The 25983-nt window shown below is 36.2% G+C and overlaps 1 protein-coding gene across 2 annotated transcripts in view; it reads right to left on the reverse strand.

Moving 5' to 3' along the window:
* Positions 1 to 25983, reverse strand: part of ZFAND4 (zinc finger AN1-type containing 4) — a 72668-nt gene that overhangs the window by 28255 nt on the left and 18430 nt on the right. For both annotated transcript variants that reach the window (XM_067710204.1, XM_067710203.1), the window contains exons 3-4: positions 4910 to 4985; positions 3917 to 3984 (exon numbers count right to left, since the gene is read on the reverse strand). In XM_067710204.1, coding sequence (XP_067566305.1) covers positions 3917 to 3984; positions 4910 to 4985 — 144 coding nt within the window. The remainder of the gene's footprint in view (positions 1 to 3916; positions 3985 to 4909; positions 4986 to 25983) is intronic.

Below are 25983 nucleotides of genomic sequence, written 5' to 3' on the forward strand. Positions count from 1 at the left end.
GACTGTATGACATAATTATCTATAACTATTTTCACTTTACACCTTCCACTCCCTATATTTTCCAATATTGGTTCTAACAATCAATAATTAAAAAGCAATGTAAATTCCACTTACTTTAGATTAAAAAAACAAACACACACACAATTGGGGAACATATGTTAGAAATTAGAAGTGAATCCCTTTTTTTCTTTCTGGTTTTATATAAAGGCTGATTCTTCTTAGAATTGTTTCTTGACATGAAGATAGGCAATTAAAAGTACACGGTAGGGCTTCCCTGGTGGCGCAGTAGTTGAGAGTCCGCCTGCTGATGCAGGGGACATGGGTTCGTGCCCCGGTCTGGGAAGATCACACATGCCGCGGAGCGGCTGGGCCCGTGAGCCATGGCCGCTGAGCCTGCGCGTCCGGAGCCTGTGCTCCGCAACGGGAGAGGCCACAACAGTGAGAGGCCCGCATACAGCAAAAAAAAAAAAAGTACACGGTAACCCAGGACACAAGGGGGTCCCTTAGTGTGCTAAAACTGCTAGGTCTGTAATGATCAGTATGTTGTTTCTTGAAAGCATCCTCCCAGGACCCCACTTGTCCTGGTATGTATCTATGTGTCTAGTCAGAGCACGTGGCTCTAGCGGCCTGGCGCTGTCGTCAGGTTTGAATGACACTGCACAGCCATCACCTCAACCCACTCTCATCCATAGCAGCCACAGACAGATTCCGCTCCTGTGGTGGGGACAAGCCTCAAGAGACTGCTAGCTCACAGCCTGAATGTTCTAAACGCCCCTGAACCTCAGATCAGGGAGTCTAAGCAATGGCTGAGGGAAAAAAAGTTCGCTCCCAAAGACGTTTTCATGTCAAGCTGCAGAAACATTTGTTCTTTCTTAAAAGAGGCAACAATTTCTCAGACTCTATAACTTTCATTCAAGTAGCTTACTTATTAACAGAATAACAGTGCTAAACTGTTATCTGAACCTGTCAAAAAGTTACAGCAATAATAAATGTTAAACTCTGAAAGTAATGAGGTAAAAACACTGAAGATGTTCCCATATCCTAAATTCAATTCCATCAGTACTAAAACACAAAAACTTCAGAAACATAATAAGATTTACCTTGTTTTACAAAAGTAGTTGGATGTTTTGATAGGCTCTTTCATAGGCACAAGATGTGTAAATATTAAAGGACATTTTTAAAACAGGTCCTTGCCATTTTAAGTTTATGCTACATTTTCCAAATTACATTAATAAGAAACAAAAACTATGCTACCAGCATTACTAAAACCACATGAAAGTCTTGTTTAAACCAAGAGAGTGTGCCTTACTTAGGGAGGCACTGGCATTGAATATATGTATGCACCTATGTGTATGTATGCAACACCCCTTTTCATAATAGAACAATCATTTAGATTTCATCAGGTATAAAGCATTATGTATATAGTTTAGGATAAAATTTAATTTTAGAAAGGAAAGCTTTTTTTTTTTTTCTTTTTGGCCATGCCACACAGCTTGCGGGATCTTAGTTCCCTGGCCAGGGATGGAACTTGTGCCTGATGCAGTCGAAGTGCAGAGTCCTAAACACTGGACCACCAGGGAATTCCCAGGAAAGTATTTTCCATGTTGTTCTGATAATGGTTAATTCAAAAACAATTTTAAAAGCTAAATATTACTGGAGTTCACACAATAAAGATATTTTCTAAACCATAATTTTCAAGTAAGACTAAATATTGGGTTGGCCAAAAAGTTCGTTCGGATTTTTCTGTGAAACGAACTTTTAGGCCAACCCAATAGCTAAAAAATAAGGTTTCTGAAATACATTATGGAGAATTTCTAGATCTGGGTACAGTTTTTCTTTTTCACAAAGTTTTCATTGATGTAAGGTAGACAACAGCTACATTTTCATTTTAAAAGTTGATTCAATAAAGGCATAATTATTAAGAACTTAGTCTAAAATATAAAAAAAGACAAGTTCTAGGTACTGATTCTTCAATTTACAAACGAGGCACAAGAAGTTGTAGGGAAAAAAGTATTACAAAGCTTCAACTACCGAAGGGTAATGATGCCTTCCACTTTCATTTTGTTTTAAGTTAAAAAAATACATGTATTTTTAACTCAGAATCTGTGTACTTATCCTCATAAACATATTTTTAGTCCTAGTAAGAAAAGTAGGTGCCTGATAAAACATTCTGTTTAAAGACAATACTATACACAAATAACAAACTTTGAAAACTATAATACAATGGAATTCACATGTCATTAAATTAGCGTCTTATAACGGCTCAGTAAACACACTAGGGTTCTTCTACTACCCTCAGAATGGCTACTATAAACATCATTTAATGTTACGTGGGGCAATTTCATAGGTCCAACTAATAGAAAGTCCCGAATCTAGTTAATCAGCTCTAACATTATTATCTTTGTTTTTTTCTAACTTATCCAAAACAGTTCAACAGCCAAAGTACCATATCTCACAAAATCCTCTTGAAATAGCTAGGAAATAGATGGTGATAACCCTATTTTCTAATCAAAATTATGAAGCATGGAGATGAAATCTGACTTGTGGAAGAAGTATAAGCCATGAGTGGAATCAGTACTCAACATTCAATTTTCTGGTTAGTGAAGGATCAAACAAATACAAAGGCCTTCCCCAGACGAGGCCCACAGAGCAGGACTACTCTGAGAAATCTAAGCATGCCTCTGCTCTGTGGGGATCCATCTGATATACCTGAATCAGGGACAAACGTGAACATGCCCAGTTCTTCCCATGCTTAGAACTTCCTTGTTAATCAAGTCTCTGTTCACATCATCATCTCCAAGGGCTCTTCCACAATTGTCCTCCTACTACCCTACTTCCACGGACACTGTCATGCTACCCTATTCCCTCCAGCACTTACAGCTGCTTGAAGTAACATCAATTCTTCACATGTTTATTGTGGACACTGTGATGAAGCAGGAACTTCTTCTCCCATGAAATACTGCACTGAACATCTAGTAGATGTTCAAAATGTGTTTGCTGAATGTCTCTCTCAGAGACCACCCACATTCTGAAAAAAAGGCTTCAACAGGACTATGATAATATCTATAAAACCCAAATGCATCACAAACCAGGCTAAGAGGTATCTTTGGAATTTCCTACAGCAATCATTACCCCAGGAGTTGAAGACGCAGTGGATTAAAAAAGCAACAAGACCAGTAAAATGAACCTAAACACAATGATAACAACGTAATACTTGTACTATGCCATCCCACTGCCCTTCCCTATACTGGTGAGGTTTATATTTAAATCTCTTTGGACTGAATCAGGAATCATGAGATTTTTCTGGAATATGAGCTCCTGCCCCTCATTTAGGCTTTAAAAAACAATGCTAGGGCTCCCCTGGTGGCACAGTGGTTGAGAGTCCGCCTGCCGATGCAGGGGACACGGGTTCGTGCCCCGGTCCGGGAAGATCCCACATGCCGCGGAGCGGCTGGGCCCATGAGCCACGGCCGTTGAGGCTGCGCGTCCGGAACCTGTGCTCCGCAATGGGAGAGGCCACAACAGTGAGAGGCCCGCGTATCGCAAAAACAAACAAACAAAAAATGCAGGAGGACCTACTATATAGCACAGGGAACTATACTCAATATTTTGTAATAACCTATAAGGGAAAAGAATCTGAAATATATATATTCATATATATGTATAACTGAATCACTTTGCTGTAAACCTGAAACTAACACAACATTGTAAATCAACTATACTTCAATAAAAATAAAATAAAAATTTAAAAAATAAAATAAGAAAAGAACAATGCTGAGAGAAACAACGAGGTTCTTCTAAGACCTAATAGCAGAAAGAGAACCTGGATAAAACCTGAGGCTGTAAAAACACCACCTGGCTTGAAGATTATTATTGTCAAATTGCTTTAATATACATAATTTTAACATATGCCTACCTCTTCTAGTATTTATAGGTCCACCACGCATAGCCAAAACCAGCTTCAAGGTACAACCTTCTGAAATGCTGTGGATAATTAACACAAAAATAAACCACAATCATCAAAATACATTCAGTGTTAAATATACACATAATTATGTGCTGGTTTATCACAGTGCCTACTCTCTAAAAGATAATAAAAATGATATAGCAATGTGCATAAATATAAAATGTTAACTTATTTACTTGCATAAATAATGAAAACATGAAGAAGTTCTCATAAGCCTTAAATATGACATGAATAAAAGTATGAAAAGGACCTCTGTGGTTTAGCCTCTTCATTTCACATGTCAGGCCCTAAGAAGAAAAGAAGCTTGTTCAAGACCCAAAGTGTTAGAAATATCAGATCTATTTAATAAAATAAAACAATAGAAGAATAACAAATCTACAAGATCTCCCAACTCCCAGTGTGCTCCCAGCTATTCCACATGGCCTCTGACCCTTTTTTTTAAGGAAAGAATGAAGAACTATGTGAGAGAAGGGAGAAAGACAAAAGGTCTGATGGTGTATCTACAATCACTGATGCACACAGTGTCACTTAGTATCGCATTAGGAGGGCCTAAGAAAAATGAAAGACTTGGTGAAGAGCAATACTCTCTTACCCAGTACTCTCGTGAAAATGGAAAGAAAAGGAAGGTAGCCAGATGGAAATGAGTCGATATTCAAAGAAAGGAGCCAAGAAGGCAAGATAAGAAGAGGAAGTCTAAAAAGGCAGGGGTAAGTAGCTTGGTGTGAATAATGAAAAGGTAAAACAAAGAATCAGAGGACAAAGATCAGGTAGCATGGGTACTGAGCCAGCACATCTTAAAGTTCAGGATTTACACTAAAATCTAGGGATAAAAACTATTCAGAAGAAGAAGAGACATGATTCAAGGATTCAGAAGAAAAACACTGGTATATGGAGTCATAATTCTGAGCGTCTATAAGATATCTGATACGCAGTTACACTCACTTGTAATCATTCAAGCAATAATCATCTTCAAGTTCCATGTTATTCCAAATTAAGTGCTGCTGACAGATGGGAATACCTTAGGGGAAGGTTATAAAAAAAATGGTTAAAAATTCAATAGTATCTTGGAAAGAGTATGATACAAATCAATTTTATCAAAGAAATAATAATAAATTAAACACAATTCTAAATTGAATGCTAGATGTTTAACTATACAGAATCATAGGTAAAAGGCATGGCTAAAAGTAGATATGATCCAATCCACTCACTAGAAAAGAACAGTATGTTTCAGTAACTCTCTGGCCTTGAAACAAAGTATAAAATTAGGCAGCCCTTTAAAAAGATACCTTGAAATGAGCCCTGAAGAGTTTAAGATCTAACACCTAGAAGACAGTTCTCAATACTGCAAAGTACAGCCTTCATTCAGTTATATTCAGCATTAAAAGTGTATTATGAGTGGAGGGTGAGCAAAATGGGTGCAAGGGGTTAAAAATGTACAAACTCCCAGCTATAAAGTAAGCAAGTCATGGGGATATAATGTACAACATGGAGACTATAGTTAATAATATTGTGTTGTATATCTGAAAGTTGCTAAAAGAGTAGATCTTAAAAGTTTTCATCATAAGAAAACAAAATTTTGTAACTATGTATGGTGATGGATGTTGACTATTAACTAGACTTACTGCATTGATCATTTTGCAATACAGTAGTCCCTTGGTATCCGAGGGGTATTGGTTCCAGGTCCCCTGCAAATACCAAAATCCATGGATGCTCAAGTACCTTATACAAAATGACATAGTATTTATTTGCACATAACCTATACTCACCCTCCTGTATACTTTAAATCATCTCTAGATTACTTGTAATACTTAATACAAAGTAAACACTATGTAAATATTTGCCAGCGTGATGCAAATTCAAGTTTTGCTTTTTGGAACTTTCTGGACTTTTTTTCCCCAACAATTTCGATCTACAGTTGGTTAAATCCTCAGATGCAGAACCAGAGGATACATAGGGCCAACTTTATATACAAATATCAAATCATTATGTTGTACCCCAGAACTAATATGTCAATTAAATCTAAATTTTAAAATATATGGAACATTTAATTTAGCTTATTTGCCCCTAAAATTTTGTATTCTAAAAGTCTGTTCCCAGAATAACATGTCCACAGGGAATAATGATTGTTTATATGTGAGTTTATTTAGTGATTCAGATAGCATCTTTCATATTCTTCCAAATGGAAAGGTCAATAATCCTGAAACAGGGCACAGAATATAATTTCCCATAAAACATTAATATATTAGAAAATTCCTCCCACCCTAATGTTTGAATGTGATTATAGTCCATAACTGCATATTGACATACTTTTTTGCAGAGTCTGAACACAAAAGAATAATTCAATCTTTAATAAAAAGTATATTATGGGCAATTTTCAATACTGAAAATTATGGTCTACAAGACAGTTTCTTTGCATTTCTGTGATGTTAAAGGAATGTTAAGGCAGATTCCATACTGCAGCATAAACTTTTTTTTTTTTTTTTTGCAAACTGCACATTTGAATGCCCAAAGACTACTAGCCAGAGAGTGAGCATTATCTACTCAATAGAACATTTAATGGCTACAGATACTGATGTTGATGAATATCTTTTTCAAATATCTCACATACTGCCTTCTCAAATTACTTTTGCTTGTGATACTATAAAACAAGTTGACTAGAATAATAGCAGTAAGTGCTATATGTGTTAGTGTTTATTATTATAAGCCAGGCACTGTTATAAATGCTTGACCTGTATTACCATAATTTAACTGCAACAATAATAATCTTGTGAAGCAGGCATTACCATTATGCTTATTTCACAGATGATAAAACTGAAGCACTGAGAGATTAAGTGACACCCAGAGAGTATGTGGATTAGAAATGTAAAGCCCCAGCAGGCTAACTCCAGAGACTGCACTCAACCTTTATGCTAATCAGTCTCTAGAAAATCAGTCTCCATAAGGCAAAAGTAGCTGTCTAGGTGTATGTTTAAGTAGTGTTGCCTGTTAGTAGACCTGAATGTCTACTAAACGTTCACCAAATGTTCCAAAAGATCATCATGGAATACAGCCCACATGGGCTGAGGAGGTGGATATACATATATCTCCCAAATGGGAACAGTTCACTTTTTTTGCTTCCAGTTAAAAAAGAATGCCAGTAAGGAAAGGCTTTTAACCTAGAAATTATTTCACATTAAAAGTATTTTAATATTAAAAAATTTTAATATGCTCTGGTCATATTTTCAATCAAAATTACAGGATTTCACCAGGATAACTAAATAAAGCAATTTGGGTAGGTAATACCATTATTTACATTCAACCAACATTGTACAGTCTTATTGCATTAAAAAAAAAACCTTTAGAACTGGATTAAAGACAACATAACAACACTGCTTAGATTAACTCCTGTAATCACTTTTAATAGACTTAGCGATCAGTTAGCAGGCTAAAACAACAGAAGGTTGACAGGCAAAACAGGGTGGCAAGAATCATCCAAGACTGAGCTGTGGTCCTGATGCCCACCTGAGTTGCTGGATGACCTTAAGGAAGTCATCACCTCTGTGAGCCTTAGCATCCTCACTTGCACAATAAAAAAGACTAGGGTTCTTTCTACCAAGAATACTTTTGGAATCTCAAATATACAAAGCAAATCAACTTTCCTTTAAGATAGGGTTGCCAGATTTAGCAAATAGAAATCTGGCAACCCTATTTAAGAGTGGTCCTTTGCCTTTAAACCTCAATGCTTATTTCTTACAACTACATCCAGAAAAATTAATTCCTATTAAACAAACATGTCTTCCCAAAGGATATATTACATACATACAGATTTTTCTATTCAGTGTTTTTAAAACTTTTTACAAATTCAAATATTTATTATAAAAATAGCAACTTATGAAAAAAGACAACACAGAAATATACAAAAGAAAATTAAAACTACATGTAATCCTAAGTCCAGTAAAATCTATTTTCAATATTTGGGGTACACTTCCTTTAAAAACTTATTTTTTTAATAAAATGGGAACATACTTTAAGCTGTTTTATAAACTGTTTCACTTAATATATTATATACATCTTTCACATCAATAAATGAAAATATACATTGTATGCAATGACTGAACAGTGCTCCAATATATGTTTCTGTCATAATTTATTTACCCAGTCCCCTACTAAGATATATTTTCAGCTATCCAATTTTTTACTACTACAAAGCCGTGATAAGTGATATATGAGTGTACGTGTATTTGCGAATATATGTGTGTGTGTGTGTGTGTGTGTGTGTGTTGTCGGTGTATCTTAGTCTGCCTGGGCTGCCATAACAGAAACACCACAGATTGGGTGGCTTAAACAACAGAAATTTATTTTTTTCACAGTTCTGGAGGCTGGTAAATCCAAGATCAAAGCACCAGTTTCATTCTGAGACCTCTTCTCTTAGCTTATAGATGACCAACATTTTTCTGTGTGCTCACATGATTTTTTCTTTATGAGTGTGCAGAGAAAAAAGAAGAATTCCCGGGTGTCTCTTCTTCAAAGGGCACTTACAACCTCATCTAACCCTAATAATGACTCAAACATGTTTCCTGTGTCTTTTTTTAGAATTTTCACACAGATACATGTATGTTTGAGACCATGTTCATATCTACATTTAGAAAATAAAACAGAATCGACAGGACTGATGGATAATTAAAGACAATGGTGGGCCATAGCTCCCATCTCCCAATATTTCCTCCCAAAACAATACAGAACAGTAAGAAGGGAAATGAATCTACACAGAAACTATGCCCTCAGCCCTCATAACTTGAAGACAGAGAATGTCTAAACTTCAAAAGAACTGGAAATAAAAAGGGGCAATTGCTCTATCCTAGCGTGGGAAATCTCATGCTCCTGTCCCTGCAGGGCTGATCAAGAAAAACTCTGGAGAAGTTTGGAGAGAGAAGGTAGTGCAGTATACAAGTTCAATATAAAACCATCACAAGGAAGAAGGCAATTCTAAGTCTCAAAAGTCTACAGAAAGAACTCAGACCAGAATACTGACTACAAGTAATGGACTTTAAAGCCAAGCAATTTGAAGGAACTTCTGTAGGAGGCAAAAAGCGAAAGATGAAGAGCATCCATAGTAATTCAGTGTTCAGGGGGAAAAGGAACAAGGGGTAAAAACTTAAGAGTCCTGCAAGACAAAAGATAACAAAATTGGAGGAATCACGACTGCCCCACTCCCCACCATCACCACAAAACAGACAGAAAACATATGTGAAAATATCTGGACATTACTAAACTGGCATAGCACCATTAAACAGAATCCGTAAAACACCCGAACACCACAAAAATCAACAGGAGGAAAACAATAACAAACCCATAGAGAGTTAATAGTAAAAATTAAAAAACAAAATCCCACACCTATCAACCAAGGCAAATTTTACCCAGAAAAATAACCATGAAGCAAAAGAAAACTATAAGGTCACACCCTAAACAGAGTTAAACATACTCAAGCATTTGAAGTATTCAACAGTCTGAATCAGAAATTCAAAAATTAAGAACAGAAAAAGTCCAAAAATGTGGGGAAGGATGAAAAAGACTGCTGACTGAACTCAGAAAAGAAATGGAGGAAAAAGAAAAAATTACCACAAAAATAAAGAATAAACTGCAAGATACCAAGAGATAATATACTCAACCACATACTCAGTAAAGGACAAGCCAGGAAAACAAGCAAGAGTATGAAAATGACATAAAGAAAGAAGTAAGAAGGGTTAGAGTGAAAGTAGCGGAAATGGAAGACAGGCCAAGAATAATATTCATATTATCAAAGCCCCTAAAAAATAAAATAGTGGAACAGAACTAATACTTAGAAATATAATCCTGGAAAACTTCCAGAAATCGAAGACCTGAATCTATACATTGAAAGGACCCGGTAGGTACCTGGGAAAATTAACCCAGAACTATTGTGCCCAAGACATATCTGAGTAATAAAACTATTTTATTTCAATGACAAAGATAAAATCCCCAACAGTTACCTGAAAAAAAAAATCAAATAACTTATAAGGCAAAATAATTAGACCAGACTCAACAAAAAGAAAACAAATAATCTGATTTTTAAATGTCTTTTGAATAGACATTTCTCCAACGAAGACATACAGATGACCAATAAGAATATGAAAAGATGGTCAACATCACTAATCATCAGGGAAATACAAATCAAAACCACCATAAGATACCACACCCAAGAGGTTGTCCACTATCAAACTCAGAAAATAACAAGTGTTGGTGAGGATGTAGAGCAACTGGAACACTGTGCCCTATTGGTGGGAATATAAAACTGTGCAGCCAAAATGGAAAACAGCATGAAGTCTCCTCAAAACATTAAAAATAGAATTACCATATGATCCAGTAATTCTACTTCTGGGTGTTTATTCAAAAGAAATCAGGATCTGGAAGAGATATCTGCATGTTCATGTTCATTACAGCCTTATTCATAATAGCCAAGAAATTGAAGTAACCTAAAATATTTATTGACAGATGAATGGATAAAGAAAATGTGTCATAAACATATAATGGAGTATTATTCAACCTTAAAAAAGAAGGAAATCCTGCCACATGCTACAACATGAATGAACCTTGAAGACACTATGCTAAGTGAAATAAACCAGAAAAGGAGGGAGTGTGGCGATCCTGATTACCAAAGGAGAATTCACAACCCAAAGCATCAAATGTGACAATGAGGGATATTTTTTAATGTTAAAGTTCATAATGAAGATGTAACAGTTATGGATATTCTTATGTATCAAATAACACAAGTAACCACCTTTATAAAACAAAAACTATAGAAGATGCAGAGGGACATAAAGAAAAACACAATAATAAGAGACGTTAATATACCTTTTAGTACAAGACAGATCAAGCATGAAAAAACACATAAAGATAAGCCAACTGAACAAAATAATCAGTGAGACATGTTTATTGTTCCTAGATGATAATAATACACATACTCAAGGGTCCACGGCACATACACAAAAACTGATCATATATTAGGTCAAAAAGAAAACAATGCTTTCCATAAAATGGAAATATTACAAACACCACTCTTTGCAATGCAATAAAACTAAAGACTACTAAAAAATCCAAAAAAACCATAAAGGCAATTAATAAATCAAAATCCTAGTTTTTAAAAAATGTTGACAAAGTAGACAAACTACAAGCTAAACGTATTAAAAGGAAAAAAAGGGAAGGGAATCACAAATATACAAAAATAAGAAATAGCAAGGGGATAACTTCCTAAGGAACAACAGATTAACAAAATTGATGCCATGAAAGTTAGAAAGCTTGAACAGATCAATTTCCGTAGAAGAACTAGAGAATGCTGTTCAGGAATCCCCCACCACACACACACACAATAAAAAGCACCAAGCCAAATGGATTTACAGGAATTTATGAAACCTTTAAAGGCAAAATAAACCCTATGATCTACATATTTTTCCAGAGCACTGAAAGGAATAAAAACATCCTAATTTCTTAAAATAAATGAAAATATGCTAATTTCTTTTAAGAAGTAAGGATAGGACTTCCCTGGTGGTGCAGTGGTTAAGAATCTGCCTGCCAACGCAGGGGACACGGGTTTGAGCCCTGGTCCGGGTAGAGCCCACATGCCACAGAGCAACTAAGCCCGTGCACCACAACTACTGAGCCTGCAACCTAGAGCCCATGTGCCACAACTACTGAAGCCCGCACACCTACAGCCCGTGCTCCGCAACAAGAGAAGCCACCGCAATGAGAAGCCCACGCACCGCAACTAGAGAAATCCTGCACACAGCAACGAACACCCAATGCAGCCAAAAATAAGTAAATAAATTTTTTTTAAAAAGAAGTAAGGATAGCATCAACTCCTAAACCTAATAAAGACATTACAAAAAACGAAAACTACAGACCAATATCATTCACTCAAACTGATATAAAAGTCTAAATACAGGCAAACAGAATCCTCTAGTACACCAAGAACAGAATTTGCTGTAACCAAGAGGAATGTATTCCAGGATTGTAGATTGGTTCAATACTAAGAAATCTATTATTAGTAGTATTTAGTAGTATTATTATCCAACACATTAACAGCTCTAAGGAAAAAAAAATCTCCATAGGTGCTAAGAAAATCTTTGACAAAATTCAACATCTATTCATGATATTTTAAAAGTCTCAAGAAAATAGGAATTGAGAGATATTCTCTTAATATGTTAAAATACTACTAGTCTTAAAGACACTATCTTATTTAATGAGGAAATACTAGAAACATTATCCAGTAAGATCAGGAACAAGGCAAGATGTCCACCAACTCTGCCACTATTTGACATAGTAAGAGAGGTATTAGTCAATTTAATTAGACAAGAGAAATCAATTAAAGGCCAAAGAATGGTTAAAGAAGTAGTGAAACTATCTCTGTTGCAGATGATATGACAAATATACCTGAAAAACCCTGGAGAATTTATGAGAAGACCAAAAGAAAGACAATGGAGTAAATTAGCAGTATATAAAATTAACATACAAATACCCATAGCCTTCAAATAAGCAAGCAATAAACCATTATAGGATATACCAGTAGAGAAAACGTCTTTTATAATAACAATAAATATTTAAATATTATTAACTACTGTACTTAGAAATATACTTAACAAGGAAGGTGCAAACCTCTACAAAGAAAATTTTAAAACACTCCTAAAAGCTGTAAAAGTGGATAAACAAAACCAAAAAACAACTCTGTTTTTGGATAGAATGATTCAACCTTATAAGATGTTTGTTCTACTTATGTTAATTTATAAATTCAATGCAATCACTCTAAAAATACTAATCTTTTTAAAAGAGTGAGACAAGGCAATAAAGTTAAATCAAATATGCAAAAATAGCTAGAAAAACACCAAAAAAGAGAATTGATGAGTACTAGCCCTACCAGACATGAAAAACATACTATTAAAGCCTCTATAATTAAAAGTGTGATACTGACATATAAAAAGTCCAGAAATAGACAGATGATAAAGGTGGGATCACAAACTACTGAGCCAAAAATGGACTTTAAAAATAAACAGTGCAGGAATAAATGGGTAGTCACTTGGGAAAAGATAAAATTAGATTCATACCTAGTGCCATACATAAGAATAAACTCCAAATGGATTAAAGATCTAAATGTGAAAAAATGAAGCTAAGTACTAAAAGAAAACATGGATGAGTTCATCTTTAACTCTGGTGCAAAAAATGGCTTATTCTAACTATGACTCAAAATGCAGAGACAGTAAAATTGATAAATTTCTTTTAAAAAAACTTTTTTACATGAGAAAAAAATTTTAATTGCATAAGAAAGAAACCACTATGGACAAAGTCAAAAGACAACCAGGAGAAAATACATGTAACATATACCAGAGACAAAAGACTAATGTCCCTAACGTATAATGACCTATTAAAAATTGAGACAAAGACCAAAAACCCAATAGAAAAATAAGCAAAAGACAGGAACAAGCATTCCAAAAGAAAGATGGAAAAATAGCCCTTAAACAAATGAATAAAATGTTCCAATTCACTCGTAATAAAATAGCAAATTAAAACAACACATTAGGACTTCCCTGGTGGCACAGTGGTTAAGAATCCGCCTGCCAATGCAGGGGACACGGGTTCAATCCCTGGTCCGGGACGATCCCACATGCTGCAGAGCAACTAAGCCCGTGCACCACAACTACTGAGCCTGTGCTCCAGAGCCTGCAAGCCACAACTACTGAGCCAAGTGCCACAACTACTGAGGTCCTCACGCCTACAGCCTGTGCTCCACAACAAGAGAAGCCACTGCAATGAGAAGCCCTCACACCACATGGAAGAGTAGCCCCTGCTCGCTGCAGCTAGAGAAAGCCCGTGCACAGCAACGAAGACCCAATGCACCCAAATAAATAAATACATTAAAAAAACCATATTATATTGGCAAAAATTTTAAAGTATTACAACACTTTTGTTGGGAGGTCATGGGTGTACGTATGTTGCAGTGGGAATACGAACTAGTTCAACCATCTGAAGTGAAATTTGATGGTACCTAACAAAACTACATATGCACTTAAACCTTTTGGACCAGCAATCACAATTTTAGTACTCCACCTTGAAGATATGTCTACAACATACAAAAATATATATGCACAAGGTTATCTACTGTTGCACCATGTAAATATGCAAAATACTGGAAACAACCTAAGTGCCATATACAAAAAAGTGGTTGAGTAAACTGATATATTTTTTTCACACAATGGAATACTATAAAAATGAAAAGAAAAAAATATGAAAACTGCATGAGAAAGTTCTCTATGAACTGATTTAGAGTGACATCCAGGATATATTATTAAGTATAAAAAGCACAATACAAAAGACTATATAGTATGCTACTATTCATATTAGAAACAAGAGGATATATGAAAATATACATGTATCTGCCCATTTGGGCAAAATAAAAACAGGGAGGATAAATCAGAAACTAATGAGGGTTTCCCTGGTGGCGCAGTGGTTAAGAATCCACCTGCCAATGCAGGGGACACGGGTTCGAGTCCTGGTCTGGGAAGATCCCACATGCTGTGGAGCAAATAAACCTGTGGGCCACAATTACTGAGCCTGAGCTTTAGAGCCAGCAAGCCACAACTACTGAGCCCACGTGCCAAAACCACTGAAGCCCGTGTGCCTAGAGCCCATGCTCCACAACAAAGAGAAGCCACCACAATGAGAAGCCTGAGCACCGCAACAAAGAGTAGTCCCCATTCGCCGCAACTAGAGAAAGCCCACACGCAGCAACGAAGACCCAATGCAGCCAAAAATAAATAAATAATAAATAAATTTAAAAAAATTAACTAATGAGATTGGTTACCCAACAGGGGATGGGTTGGATGGTGTAGAAAGAATGTGGGAAAGGGAACAAGTAGTAGGAATGAAGGGTAGCAACTTCTAAAATGTTTATATAGCTCTGACATTGGGAATCACGTTGATGTTTCACATCAACTCACGTCCCCTACCACCAAATGAACAAATCATTCAGGATGTGGGGAAACTTCAAAATAGAATATAAAGACTAACACATAAATATAATTATATTACAAATGAAGGTGTGGGGAAGAAAAAACTAGGTAACTTTAGAAAACAGTATTTTGCCTATACGATAGGCAAAGAACAAAAAGAAATGCACACAAATATTATACTCTAGTTAGTACATTTGTTTCTTAGAGATCCATGGGTTAGTGATTCTAAATTAATTTATGTATATAGTTTATGTATATGTATAAGTTTGAGCAAATAAGTAGATATGCTATGGATAATGTGAACTAAGTTTCTCACTGTGCGAGAAAATGGGAAAATAGGGAAAGGAAAAGGCTAAAATGAGCACTGTAATGATAAATTGGAATTGGAGATATCTGTTTGAATTCATGCTTTTTAACATATATCAATTTAGATAGATACAGAAGTGTGGGTATATGAGTGTAAATACACATATTCCCTATCTCTGCCCATTATGAAGCCTAGAAGCAATGACACCCCAAAAGCAAGGAGTACACTTAGCACCTGGATCTTGGTTTCTAAATACCACGGCAATAAAAGTAACCTTAGAGAAACAGCTGATGTGAACACTGTGGCAGGGAAAGTACAAGATGAACCTGGAATATCTTGTGGTGCCAGGGAAGGCAAAAATATGCCTAAAAAATGATGGTGGCATTTCAAAAGGAAATATGAACCAATTTGAAGGTACTCCTGATAGTCAAATTTGGGACAATCTCAGCAATACAATACAATAGTAATAGATTATAACCCATAGAATAAATATTCATGAGTCCATTCTGATATAAATAATTAGGAAAAGGGATAATGAGAAATAAATGACAGTACTTCCTTATAGTAAAGTGCCAATAAATGCAGACAGAATATAAAAGAAACAGAAAAATCATCATTGGTCAAATACTATGGTAACAACTGTTACTGACAAGCCTATCAACGGGTGCTAAAATTACTGACCAAAATGATAAGAAAAAATAGGATGTTTGCATAGTGTCAAGGTAGCTCCTCACATCACAAGATATTAATTACAAAGATAAAAATAGTAACTTTACAGTGTAGAAATCTGGCTGATACCAACTTAGTCATGCAGTCAAAGTCACCAATTAATTCCATTTGCTAAATCCAATGGCCAATTCTCAATTCTTTTCCTACGCAGCCTACCCAGCATCTGATCACTTCCTCCTCCTGGAATACATTTTATTCACAAGATGACTAACACATTCTCTTGGTTTTGTTATTACCTCTTTGGCCACTCCCCCTAAACCTCCTTGGCTGGTCGGTCTCAACTTCCTGGCCTCTTAATTTTGGAGCACCCTTGGATCTCTTCTCTCCAAACCTGGTTCTGCTCCAGAAGTAGCCATCACAATTAACAGCAACTCCATTCATCCAAGTTGCTCAGGTCAAATACCAAGGAGTTACCCCCAACACCTCTCTTTCTCTCACACCCTACCATTCAATCTGTCAGCAAGTCTTGCTGGCTCTAAGATATCCAAACATCCAAATAGAAATATTTATCTTTCCAACTACAATTCTATAGTCCAACACAGCACATTTCTCACCTGTGTTTGTGTAACAGCCTCTACCTCTGCTTCCCCTTTCTCTGACTATCCTCAGCACACCAGCAAGAATGACCCTCTTAAAATATAGTCAAAACTTCTGATCTCCAGGTAAGCATGTAAGGAGCTTGGAAGTCACCACTGAATCCTAACAAGTAAAACCTGAACAAACTAAAAAGTCAACAACTCTTCTTGAATCCATCAAAGAAATGAGGTCACAGGGCAAATCACTACCCCCAATATTGGAGAGACAGACAAGTCTACCCCCAATATTGGAGAGACAGACAAGTGAATATAGAAAATCACAACAAACCAGAGCAGAAACCTCTACCTGGAACCAGTGGGTAGGAAAACCTAACCTATAATTGATGAACTACAGGAGTCTCAGTATGGACAAATCTGAGAGCTAAAAATTCCAGGGAACCTACTCATTCGGCCCCACACACACACTTTGTGAATTTTACCTCCAGGAGTTTGCCCAAGTTCTCACAGTGAATATCAGAGAAAAACCCCCTAGTGTTTCCAGCAGAGGGAGGGGGGGAAGTAATGAGTTTGAAATATACTAGAGCATTCTGTTCTTAACAAGGCCTGCCCTCAAGAGAAACTATTTTACCAGCACCTAGTCTGCTGGGGTTTTATCAGAGCCTAGCTCACCTGAGGGAAAGGAAATATCTAAGTCCAATCCACTCTAGCCCCATGAGGGAAGGGAAATACTCAACTCCCGCTAATTCTAGCATTCCACATGGAGAAAAGGTAATATGCAATACTTAACTTCAGCTCTCTCCAGCCATCCTGTGCTACCCAAGAGTAAGGAAAGGGGAGGGAAAGGATGAGAAGCACTGATGAAGTTCTCAGACCAGGGACACAGGCTCAATAGAAGACTGAGACCTCACCTAATTTTCAGGCTGTAGAAAGCTTCCCCATCCTCCACCTTACTCTACACCTCACCACCACATTACTAAAGGCCTAGTAACAGCAGTTCCTTTTACCAAGTACATCATGTCTGTCTATCAAGAAAGAATAACAAGGCATACTACGAGGCAAAAAACAGTTTGAAGAGACACAGCAAGCATCAGAACCAGACTCATATAGGGCAGCAAAGTTGGAATTACCAGACCAGGAATGTAAAACAACAAATCTATGATTAGTCGATTAATATGCTAAGGGCTCTAATGGATAAAGGAGACAGCATGCAAGAACAGATGGGCAATGTAAGCAGAGAGATGGAATTCTAAGAAAGAAGTAAAAGGAAATGCTAGAAAGATTAATAATACTGTAACAGAAAGGAAGAATGCCTTTAGTGGGCTCATTAGTAGGCTGAACACAGCTAAGAAAAGAATCTCTGAGCTTGAGTATAATAAAGGAATACTATGAACAATCCTATGCCCACAAATTTGATAATCTAGATGAAATGAACCAATTCCTTAAAGACACAAGCTGCCACAACTCACACAAGAAACAGACAATCTGAATAGGGTTTTATCTATTAAAGAAATTGAATCAATAATTTATAACCTTCCAAAACAAAAAGCACTGTGGCCAAATTGTTTCACTGGGGAATTCTACCAAATATTTAAGAAAGAAATTACACCAGTTTTCTATAATTGATTCCTGAAGACAAAAGCAGAGGAATACTTCCTAACTCATTCTGTGAGGCCAACATTACCCTAATACCAAAACCAGACAAAGACACTACAAGAAAACTACAGACCAATATGTCTCATGAACACAGATGAAAAAATTCTCAATAAAATATTAGCAAATAAAATCCAACAACATGAATAAAAAGAATTATACACCATGACCAAGTTAGATTTATCCCAAGTATGCAAGGCAATGTAGTCCGTCACGTCATCAGGTTAAAAAAGAAAAATCACATGATCACATCAATAGATGCAAAAAAAGTATTTGATGAAATCTAACATTCATTCTTCATAAAAGTTCCCAGCAAATTAGGAATAGAGGGGAACTTCCTCAATTTGACCAAAAAAAAACCAAAACAAAAACAAAAACCCTACACACTTAATTGTTCGAAATTCAAAGATTTCCTGCTAAGATCAGTAACAAGGCAAGGATGTCTCCCCTCACTACTGCTTTTGAATATTGTACTGGAAGTCCTAGCTAATGCAATAAAACAAGAAAAGGAAATGAAAAGTATACAGATTGGGAAGAAGTTACAAAACTGTCTTTGTTTGCATATGACATGATTGTCTATGTAGAAAAATCCAAAAAGAGTCAACAAAAAAACTCCTGGAACTGATAAGCAATTAGATTATAGCAAGGTCGCAGGATACCAGATTAATATACTAAAGTCTATCACTTTTTTATATACCAGCAATGGTCAAGTGGAATTTGAAATTGAAAATACATTATCATTTATGTTAGCACCAAATATAATTTTAAAACTTAGGTATGAATCTAATAAATATGTATGAGAGCTATATGAGGAAAACTATAAAATAGTAATGAAAGATATCAAATAATAACCAAATAACTAGAGAGAGATTCCACATTCATGGACTGGAAGACTCAATATTGTCAAGATGTCAGTTCTTCCCATCTTGATCTGTAGATACAACACAATCCCATCAAGATCTTAGCATGTTTTGTGGCTATCAATAAACTTATTGTAAAGTTTATATGGAAAGGCAAAAGACCCAGAATAGTGATTCCAATACTGAAGAACAGAGTTTGAAGACTGACACTATGCAACTTCAAGACTTACTATAAAGTTACAGCAATCAAGACAGCGTGGTAATGATGAAAGAATAAACAAATATAATCAATAGAATAGAGAGCACAGAAATACACCCACAAAAATATAGTCAAGTGATCTTTGACAAGAGAGTGAAGGTAATATAATGGAGCAAAGATAGTCTTTTCCACAAATAGTGCTGGAACAACTGGACATCCACATGCAAAAAAAATTAAAAATAATCTGGTCTCAGACCTTATATGCTTCACAGAAATAAACTCAAAATGGATCAGAGTCCTAAATGTAAAATGCAAAACTATAAAACTCCTAGATGATAACAAGCAGAAAAACCTACATGACCTTGGGTATGGTGATGACTTTTTAGATACAACACCAAAAGCATGATACATGAAAGAAATAATCGATAAGCTAGACTTCATTAAAATTATACACTACTGCTCTGAAAAAGACAATGTCAAGAGAATGAGAAGACATGCCACAGACTGGGAGAAAACAAACAACAATAAGAAAAGAAACAACTTAAAATTTAAAAATGGGTTAAAGACCTGAACAGACACTTTACCCAAGAAGATATACAGATAACAAGTAAGCATTTGAAAAGATGTTCAACATCATATGTCATTAGTGAAATTCAAATTAAAATGACAATGAAATACCACTACACACCTATTAGAATGGCCAAAATCCAGAACACTGACATCATCAAATGCTGGCAAGGATGTACAGCAATAGGAACCCTCATTCAACGCTGGTGGGAATGCAAAATGGTACAGTCACCTTGGCAGTTTTGTACAAAACTAAACATACTCTTACCATACAATCCAGCAATCACACTCCTTGGTATTTTCCTAAAAGAGCTGAAAACTTATGCCCACACAAAAACCTGCACATGGATGTTTATAGCATCTTTATTCATAATCGCCAAAACTTGAAGCAACCAAGATGTCCTTCAGTAGATGAATGGGTAATTAAACTGGGGTACATGAAGACAATGGGAGTGTTATAAAGATCTAAGCAGTGTTCAGTGTTATAAAGAAATAAACTATCAAGCCATTAGAAGGCATGGAGGAAACATAAATGCATATTGCTAATGGGAAGAAGCCAATCTGAAAAGGCTACATACTCTATGATTTCAACTATATGACATTCTGGAAAATACAAAACTATGGAATAGACAGTAAAAAGAATATGGCTTCCAGGGGTTGAGAAGAGGGAGGAATGAATAGGGACAGCACAGAGAACTTTTAGGGCAATGAAATTATCTTCTATAGTACTATAATGGTAAATATATCATTATGTAAACTATGTAATGTAAACTATGGACTTTAGGTGAAAATGGTATGCCAATGTAGGTTCATCAACTATAACAAATGCCTCACTCTAGTGTGAGATGTTGATAGTGGGAGAGGTTGTACAAGGGAGGGTGGAGGGCATACAGTCTACAGGAAATCTCTAGTTTTTGTTCAGTTTTATTGTGATCTGAAAATTGCTCTAACAAAATTCATTAATTTTTAAAATGCTTATCTAAAAGAAAGAAATTGAGAAAACCAATAAACTGAAAATTATTTCCATTCCTGGTTTCTTATTAAACTGAATACATATATTTCTACTCAACATTGCCAATTTCCACTTTAATTCTTAAGATTAACATTATGTGGTAAGTACATGTAGTACATACATACTGTCAAAACAAAGACGTTAAAGTACTTTTGAAAACGTTGTAGGGTTGTAGTCACTTCAGAAAATGCAAAAAGTAATGGTAGAAAGAGCTTTATGAGAATAAACTAGAGAAGGAATGGCATATACAAAGAGATTACATATTTTAATGTCTCAAATGGAAAAATAATCTATACTAGATGACCACATTTCAGTTAGATACAGTTAAGAACTATTAAACATCACTCTGGATTTCCTTCACTCAAATATTTGAATGCTTATTCTATGTCAGACATTAGTCTCTGGGTTAAAAATACACTGGTGAATAAGAAAAAGACCACGACCTCATGATGCTTAGATTTTACTTAAAAATAATACTACTAATAAATCCAACCATTCATCCATACATTCACCTATAATATAATGCCAGGTTATTCAATGTAATGAAAACCAGTACAGCAGGGTAAAGATAAAGAGCGACTGGCACATGTAGGAGTGGGAAGTATATTTTTAATAAGAGTGGTTAAGAAAGGCATGAGGAAATGACATGTGAGAATTTTTTTTGGCCATGCCACACAGCTTGTGGGATCTTTAGTTCCCTGACCAGGGATTGAACCCAGGCCCTCTGCAGTAACAGTACACAGTCCTAACCACCAGAACACCAGGGAATTCCCTTTGAGAATTTTAATAAAGTGAGAGAATGAACAATAACTGTATCTGGAGGAGGAGATACCTTCAAGCAGGAAGATGCTGGTCTTATTGAAGAAAGAGTAAAAAGGTGGTGTGCCTCAAGTAGAATTACTAAAATGGAAAGTAATAAAACAGGGTTAAAGATACATGTAGGGGGCTTCCCTGATGGCGCAGTTGTTGAGAGTCAGCCTGTCGATGCAGGGGACGCGGGTTCGTGCCCCGGTACGGGAGTATCCCACATGACGTGGAGCGGCTGGGCCCGTGAGCCATGGCCACTGAGCCTGCGCGTCCGGAGCCTGTGCTCCGCAACGGGAGAGGCCCCAACAGTGAGAGGCCTGCGTACCGCAAAAAAAAAAAAAAAAGATATATGTAAGAAAAACTTTAAATGCAACAGTAGTGCATTTGGATTTTACTTTGATTGTGATGGGAAGCCACTGGAAGGTTTTGAACAGGGGACTGACAAACAGAGACAAAGAGAGAATCTTGAAAGCAGCAAGAGAAGAGTTACTTTTCAAACAAAGGCATGGTCAATAAGATTAACAGCTGATTCCTAATCGGAAACCATGGAAGACAGAAGGCAAAAAGATGACATATTCAAAGTGCCAAAAGAAAAAAAAACCTGTCAACCAATAATTCTATATATAATGAAATTAACCTTCAAAAATGGACAAGAATTAAGACAATTCAGACAAACAAAAATTGAAAGAGTTTGTCACTAGCAGCCTGTCATACAAAAAATGTTAAAAGGAGTCCTTCAGGCTACAATGAAGGAACACTAGAGGCTACCTTGAATCCACACAAAGAAATAAAGAACATTGGTAAAAAAAAAATACATAGGTAAATACAAAAGACAATATTAATATATTTATAATTTATAGCTATAAACACCTACATTAAAGAAGAAAAGATCTCAAATCAATAATTTAAACTTCCACCTTAAGAAACTAAAACAGAACACCAAACTAAACTCAAAGCAAGGAGGAGAAAGAAATAATAAAGTAGAGTAAACAAAATAAACAATAGAGAAAACTAAGGAAATCAGTAATTTCAAAAAAGTAACAAAATTGACAAAACTTTAGCTAGACTAAGAAAAGGGAGACTCAAATCACAAAAATCAGGAATGAAAGTGGACACATTGCTACTGACTTTACAAAAATTAAACAAGCTGCATGAAATGGAATAATTCCTAGAAACTCACAAACTATGAAAACTGAATCAAGAAGAAACAGAATATCTGAATAAACCTAAAAAGTAGAGATTGAGTCAGTAATCAAAGAACATCCAACAAAAAGAGCTCAGGACCAGACATTAATGCTAAATTCTGCCAAACATTTAATTTAAAGCATTGGTCCCCAACCTTTTTGGCACCAGGGATGGGTTTCATGGAAGACAATTCTTCCACGGATGGGGGGCGGTGGGCGGGGAGATGGTTCAGGTGGTAATGCGAGCTATCGGAAGCAGCAGATGAAGCTTTTTTTTTTTTTTTTTACATCTTTATTGGGGTATAATTGCTTTACAATGGTGTGTTAGTTTCTGCTTTATATCAAAGTGAATCAGTTATACATATACATATGTTCCCATATCTCTTCCCTCTTGCGTCTCCCTCCCTCCCACCCTCCCTATCCCACCCCTCCAGGTGGTCCACAAAGATGAAGCTTTGTTCGCTCACTCACCTGCTGCTCACCTCTTGCTGTGCGGCCTGGTTCCTAACAGGCTGCGGACTGGTATCAGTCTGCAGCCCGTGGGATGGGGACCCCTGATTTAAAGGATTAACATAATCTTTCACAAACTCTCACAAAAAGTAAAAGAGGACAGAAAACTTACCAACTCCTTCTGTCAGGGCAGTATTACTGGGTTACTAGTAAACACCAAAGATATTACAGGAAAATAAAACAACAGACTAATATCCCTTGTGAATATAGTTGCAAATATCCTCAACAAAATACTAGCAAACAGAATCTAGCTGCACATCAGAAGGATTATCTACCACGACCAAGTGGGATTCATCCCAGGAGTGCACACAAACCACATGATCATCTCAATAGATACAGAAAGTGCATGTGACAAAATCCAATTATTTCATGAGAAAACATTGAACAAATAGGAATTGAAGGAAATTTCCTCAAGCTGGTATACAGTCTCTATAAAACAACAATCAGTAACCACCATATCTAACCGTAAAAGGATGAAAGCTGTCCCCCTAAGATAAGAAATAAGACACGGATGTTCACTTTCACCATTTCTATTTAACATTTTACTGACGGTTCTAGTCAGGACAATTAGGCAAGAAACAAAAATAAAAAGTATTGAGATTGGAAAGGAAGAAGTAAAACTATATTCACTGATGACATGATCTAAGAACATGGAAAACCCTATAGAATCCACCAAAAAAACCCAATCTCAGGGCTTCCCTGGTGGCGCAGTGGTTGAGAGTCTGCCTGCCGATGCAGGGGACACGGGTTCGTTCCCCGGTCCGGGAAGATCCCACATGCCGCAGAGCGGCTGGGCCTGTGAGCCATGGCCGCTGAGCCTGCGCGTCCGGAGCCTGTGCTCCGCAACGGGAGAGGCCACAACAGTGAGAGGCCCGCGTACCGCAAAAAAAACCCAACCAAAACTGTACATGAAAGTTAAAATGGCCTTATTCAAAATCACCAAAAACTGAAGTGTCCTCAACTTGGGAATGAGTAAGTGTAGTATATCCATACAATGGAAAACTACTCAACCATAAACGGAATGAACTATTGATATATGGAACAATATGAATAAATCTCAAATGCATGTGTATTACATATAAGCAAAAGGAAGCTCAATAAAGCTGGGGAAAAAAGAAGTAAAGGGATGGAAAAAGATATGCCTTTGACAGGCTCACTCATCAGCAGACTGGGTAAGGCAAGGAAAGAATCAGTGAACTGAAAGAAATGTCAACAGGAACTTCTCAAATCAAAATGTAAAGAGAAAAAAGAATTTTTAAAAAAAGGAACATCAAAGAACTATTGAAATTTTTCAAAACGTGTAACTGGAATACTAGAAGAAAGAGAAAATTGGAACAGAAGAAATAGTTTAAGTAATAATGACCCAGAATTTTCCAAAATTAATGAGATACACCAAAGCACAGATTAGGAAGCTCAGAGAACACCATATAGGATAGCTGCACATCAGAAGGATTGTGATGGATAAATAGGATAAAAATTTTAAAATCTACACCTAGGCATGTTATATCAAACTGCAGAAAAGCAAAGACAAAGAGAAAGTCTTCAAAGAAGACAGAGGAAAAACCATATGGATAATAATTACAGGAACCTTCTTATCCCAAATCCTATAAGCAAGAAGAGAGTGGAGTAAAATATTTAGAATGTTGAAAGAAAAAGACCACCAACCTAGAATTCTGTACCCTATGAAATTATCCTTCAAAAGTGAAGGAGAAATAGAGTTTCTCAGATAAGAAAAATTTGAGATAATTTGTTGCTAGTACAACTGCCTTGCAGGAAATGAAGTTCTTCAGAGAAAAGGAAAATGATATAGATCTACATAAAGAAAGAAAGAGCATTAAAGAAGGAACAAAGAATAAGGGCAATGAGTAGAAAATAGAAACAGATATGGTAGTTATTAATTCAACTATATCAGTAATCATTTTAAACATCAATTGCCTCAATAAACCAATTAAAAGACAGAGATTGTCAGAGTGGGTCAAAAAACAAGACCCAACTACATGTTGTCTATAAGAAATCCACTTTAAATATAAAGATATATATAGATTAAAAGTAGAGGGATGTATATATGTCCATGCCACTCTCTCACTTTGTCCCAGCTTACCCTTCCCCCTCCCCATGTCCTCAAGTCTATTCTCTAGTAGGTCTGCGTCTTTATTCCCGTCCTGTCTTTATTCCCATCCTGTCGCTACGTTCTTCATGACCATTTTTTTTTTTTGGATTCCATATATATGTGTTAGCATACGGTATTTGCTTTTCTCTTTCTGACTTACTTCACTCTGTATGACAGACTCTAGGTCCATCCACCTCACTACAAATAACTCAATTTCGTTTCTTTTTATGGCTGAGTAATATTCCATTGTATGTATGTGCCACATCGGATATATATATAATACCAAATGTAAAACCAATAGCTAGTGGGAAGCAGCCGCATAGCACAGGGAGATCAGCTCGGTGCTTTGTGACCACCTAGAGGGGTGGGATAGGGAGGGTGGGAGGGAGGGAGATGCAAGAGGGACGAGATATGGGGATATATGTATATGTATAGCTGATTCACTTTGTTATAAAGCAGAAACTAACACACCATTGTAAAGCAATTATACTGCAATAAAGATGTTAAAAAAATAAAATAAAATAAAATAAATAGTAATATAGCTGGATATA

This window comes from Pseudorca crassidens, chromosome 16 (genome assembly GCF_039906515.1).
Source record: "Pseudorca crassidens isolate mPseCra1 chromosome 16, mPseCra1.hap1, whole genome shotgun sequence".
NCBI classification, from domain to species: Eukaryota; Metazoa; Chordata; class Mammalia; order Artiodactyla; family Delphinidae; genus Pseudorca; species Pseudorca crassidens.